The sequence below is a fragment of the Acyrthosiphon pisum genome, chromosome X (assembly GCF_005508785.2).
Source record: "Acyrthosiphon pisum isolate AL4f chromosome X, pea_aphid_22Mar2018_4r6ur, whole genome shotgun sequence".
Taxonomy (NCBI): Eukaryota; Metazoa; Arthropoda; class Insecta; order Hemiptera; family Aphididae; genus Acyrthosiphon; species Acyrthosiphon pisum.
In genome coordinates, this window is record NC_042493.1 from 131,141,574 (window position 1) to 131,144,972 (window position 3,399).

Genomic DNA, 3,399 nt, shown 5'->3' on the forward strand with positions numbered 1-3,399 from the left:
ATAATTGTTTCAAATAAGGTTGTAGTTATTTTAACTAAGAATTTAAACGGAGATAACTACTAATTATGTATTGATGTTACGATCAACATTTAGTTTTTGTTAAATTGACAACAAATTTGGACTGGCTGGAAAACGACATGCAATTGTGCATAGCATTGACACTTTCAAGAGTTGAATCAACTACACTTTTCTATGCCCTAATTATTAATTTTCATTTTTAAATGCATATATAGACGATAAGAAGCATTATTGTATAATATATTATCATATTGTATACGCAACGATGTTCGACTTTGGCGTATTTAATATTTTCTCGTCAGTCATGATAAACCGTCAGCAGTTGCGACCCATATGGAGGCAAGTATTTCCCCCATAGGTAGTAGATTTAGCGATGAAGGTGAACAATATCCAACAGAAATGACCTACAACTGTTGGAAGCGCTGAGCACACGCATGGCTCGCGCGTTAAAATATAAGATCTGTAAACTGGAATATATTGCAGGCACATGGCGGCAGTGGCTATGCGGATGGAGAATGTGGATTTTATGGAGGAATGTAGGATAGACGTTTGTTGATGCGACTGAGAATTCACATTCTTCAAATGAGGAACAACATTTTCAAGTCCAATATACATAACATTTTTGGCTATTGGATTTATAAATACTATTACATTTACAAACATTTTTGTTTTAAAAACTGATTGTAGGTACTACCATTTTTGGGCGTTGCCACATTTTGAAATATGTCTTACCTCTAGTTAAAACGTTGAATCCGCGTGAAGATACAGATTGTAAGTTGTTCTTCCATTTTATAATATTCTTATAATGTACAAATTTATGTAGTGTGCCGTGGAAAAACTCTGAAGTTTATCGTAGTAGTGTTATTTGGAATATCCATGGTCGTTGTTATTTGAATCAGTTTTCCAAATCCAACATATATTTTTGCGGCTATTTTGTGCAATATAACTGGATTTTTTAAATGTTTTATAATAAATTTTGCAATCACCCAAATTTTTGAAAAATACGGTATTATGATTTTTGGGTACATCCAAATCTCGTTTATCGTCTCTTCTTCCCATGTCACTGGAGGTATTACAAACCTATATACATTTATAAACATACCAATAAGTTTCAAATTATCATTTTTAGTGTGGTTAAAAACGTAGTGCATTAATGTTTAAAATTAATTTTCCGGAACGGAATACTTAACTAGGCACACATGCCCATAGGGTATAACCACAAATTGAACATGTGATTGAATCGAGTTAATTTAAAAGGGTTTAACGCCCTTATGTTCTTCTGCATCTTACAAATGCAGATACAACGTGGCAAATTTGTTTTCAACATAATTTATTTTGTGTAATTACTAATTTTAGTATATTAGATTAAATAATAATAAATATTATATATTTTAAATACCGATAAAATAACAATAAGTCAATAATCAATATATTGTATTATTCGATATAATTTAAATATGATAATAGGTAAATGTGATACGTTTGTAAGTTGGAGACAATGCATTGCATGCAGGATATATCGTCACCTTAAGCCATAAGTAAATATAACGTGCGTAAATTTGGCAACCCTTATAAAACAATATTTTTTGAAAATGACGTGGTCATTTTATAAATATTTGCAAATTAGTTTTCAGAAGTTGCAAATTAACTGTAAGTCTGGTATAAAATAGTAAGATTGGGAGGCCAGATTCACACTACCCTCCCCCCTCATATGTAATGACTTCAAAATAATACTAACATTTTGCAAATCTTTTCCTAGCCCAATATAAAAATTATAAAATCGGAGGACCGGATTATGGCAGCCCTCTACCCTCCCCACAACATTTTAAATAATACTGTTATATACTTTTAAATCATATAAATATTGAAAACTAATTTTTTTGTTGAGATTTTGGCTGATTATATTAATAATATGGTGTAGTTCGGGGTGTTAACTTTACGCAATTTGCCAATTGAACAACAAATTCTGTATGATGGACTTGATTTCCAATGGTAAAAGGATCTGAACTTCTGCCCTTTATATATCGGACTATAGAAAATGATTAGCAAAATATTCTGAAAACTTATTTGCAACATTATTATAGGTGCATCATTTTCAAATAAATCGGCCTTACCTGCCACCTGCATATACAATATATAGACTACGATCAACACATGTTGCCTTATAATTATTATTATAGACCCATAAACTAATGGACAGCACATAGAGAGATAAATCATCAGACGGGATTCTCGAGAGAGAAAGAGAGGTTTAGGCCGTTACAGTGTGCCAAAACATGGCCAAAAATATATTTCTCCTCTCTCATATGCTCATAGGTTATGTTTTCTCTCCCAGTTACTCATGTCCCTGGATTAACCAGGGCAGGTTATTCGTGAAATCATAAACACGCAATATTTAGTTTATAGGTCTATGACTATATCCGCAAGACCGTAGCACGATATACCTGACGCGGCATGGTTTCTTATTTTCAATAAACGTCTGTGTGCCGGTTGAAACCGGCGAGTAGTTTTTCAGTTGCATCAACAAACGTATATCCTCCATCAAATCTAAATTTTCCAATCGCACAGCCACTGCTGCCCTGTGCCTGCTAGTTTCCAATTTACCAATCTTCTTCAATGCGCGGGCAATGCGTGCGCTCAGCTCTTTCAACGGTTGTAAGTCATCCTCTTGGATCTTGTTCACTTTCATCGCAATATCGACTATGGGAGAAATACTTGCCTCCGCGGGTCGCGTGAACTGCTGACGGTTTTTCACGGGTGAAAAGATACTATTAAATACGCCGAAGTCGAACATCGTATTGTGTACTAATATATTATACAATAATACTTTTTATCGTCTATACACGTTTAAAACGGAAAATTGATAATGAAATTATATTATATTTTCGATTCTATAACAACTGGTTTGTTGTCTAGCGTAAGTTGTTATGGCAGTAAAATCGAACGGAACAAATTCACTTTAGTTGCTACTCATTTTCCTTGAATTTGTTGTATTCCATCAATAAATACGTTGTGACGTTTAATTAATTTTAAACTTTTATGGGTTACAAAAATCATCATATAAGATCAATACAAGAAATACAGGTTTTGGTGAGAAGCATTGTACATAATTCTTTGATTAAAAATGAATACACATCCGTGCCTGAAGTAAGTATGCGCTGTATAGGTACACAATTCAAGTACCTATAAAAAAATACCTTCCTATTATTTTATTTCATTGTTTAAATATAAATATATATAATTATAGATATTCAATAAATATGCATTATAATATTTTGAATGAATATTATAATACCTACCCATAGTGTGCCATTATATATATATTATGTTTTAATTAAGAATGTTAATTTTTTTTTAAAATACATATAAATATAAGGCGGG

General features: G+C 32.3%; 1 protein-coding gene across 1 annotated transcript; it reads right to left on the reverse strand.

Annotated features, from left to right (window-relative positions):
- Positions 1-534: 534 nt before the first annotated feature.
- Positions 535-2,900, reverse strand: LOC100571417. Its single transcript, XM_016802747.2, has 2 exons — positions 2,463-2,900; positions 535-1,098 (listed from the first exon to the last, which is right to left on the reverse strand). Exons 1-2 carry the CDS (start codon positions 2,810-2,812, stop codon positions 834-836), a joined length of 615 nt encoding a protein of 204 aa, XP_016658236.1. The 5' UTR covers positions 2,813-2,900; the 3' UTR covers positions 535-833.
- Between the last annotated feature and the right edge of the window lie 499 nt (positions 2,901-3,399).

What these genes read in the sequence shown, in the direction of transcription:
- LOC100571417 (XM_016802747.2), bottom strand. Translation starts at nt 2,812, where the DNA reads ATGTTCGACTTCGGCGTATTTAATAGTATCTTTTCACCCGTGAAAAAC. An exon ending in AAGAAACCATGCCGCGTCAG is followed by an intron (nt 1,099 to 2,462) that starts GTATATCGTGCT and finishes AAATGTATATAG; the next exon opens with GTTTGTAATACCTCCAGTGA.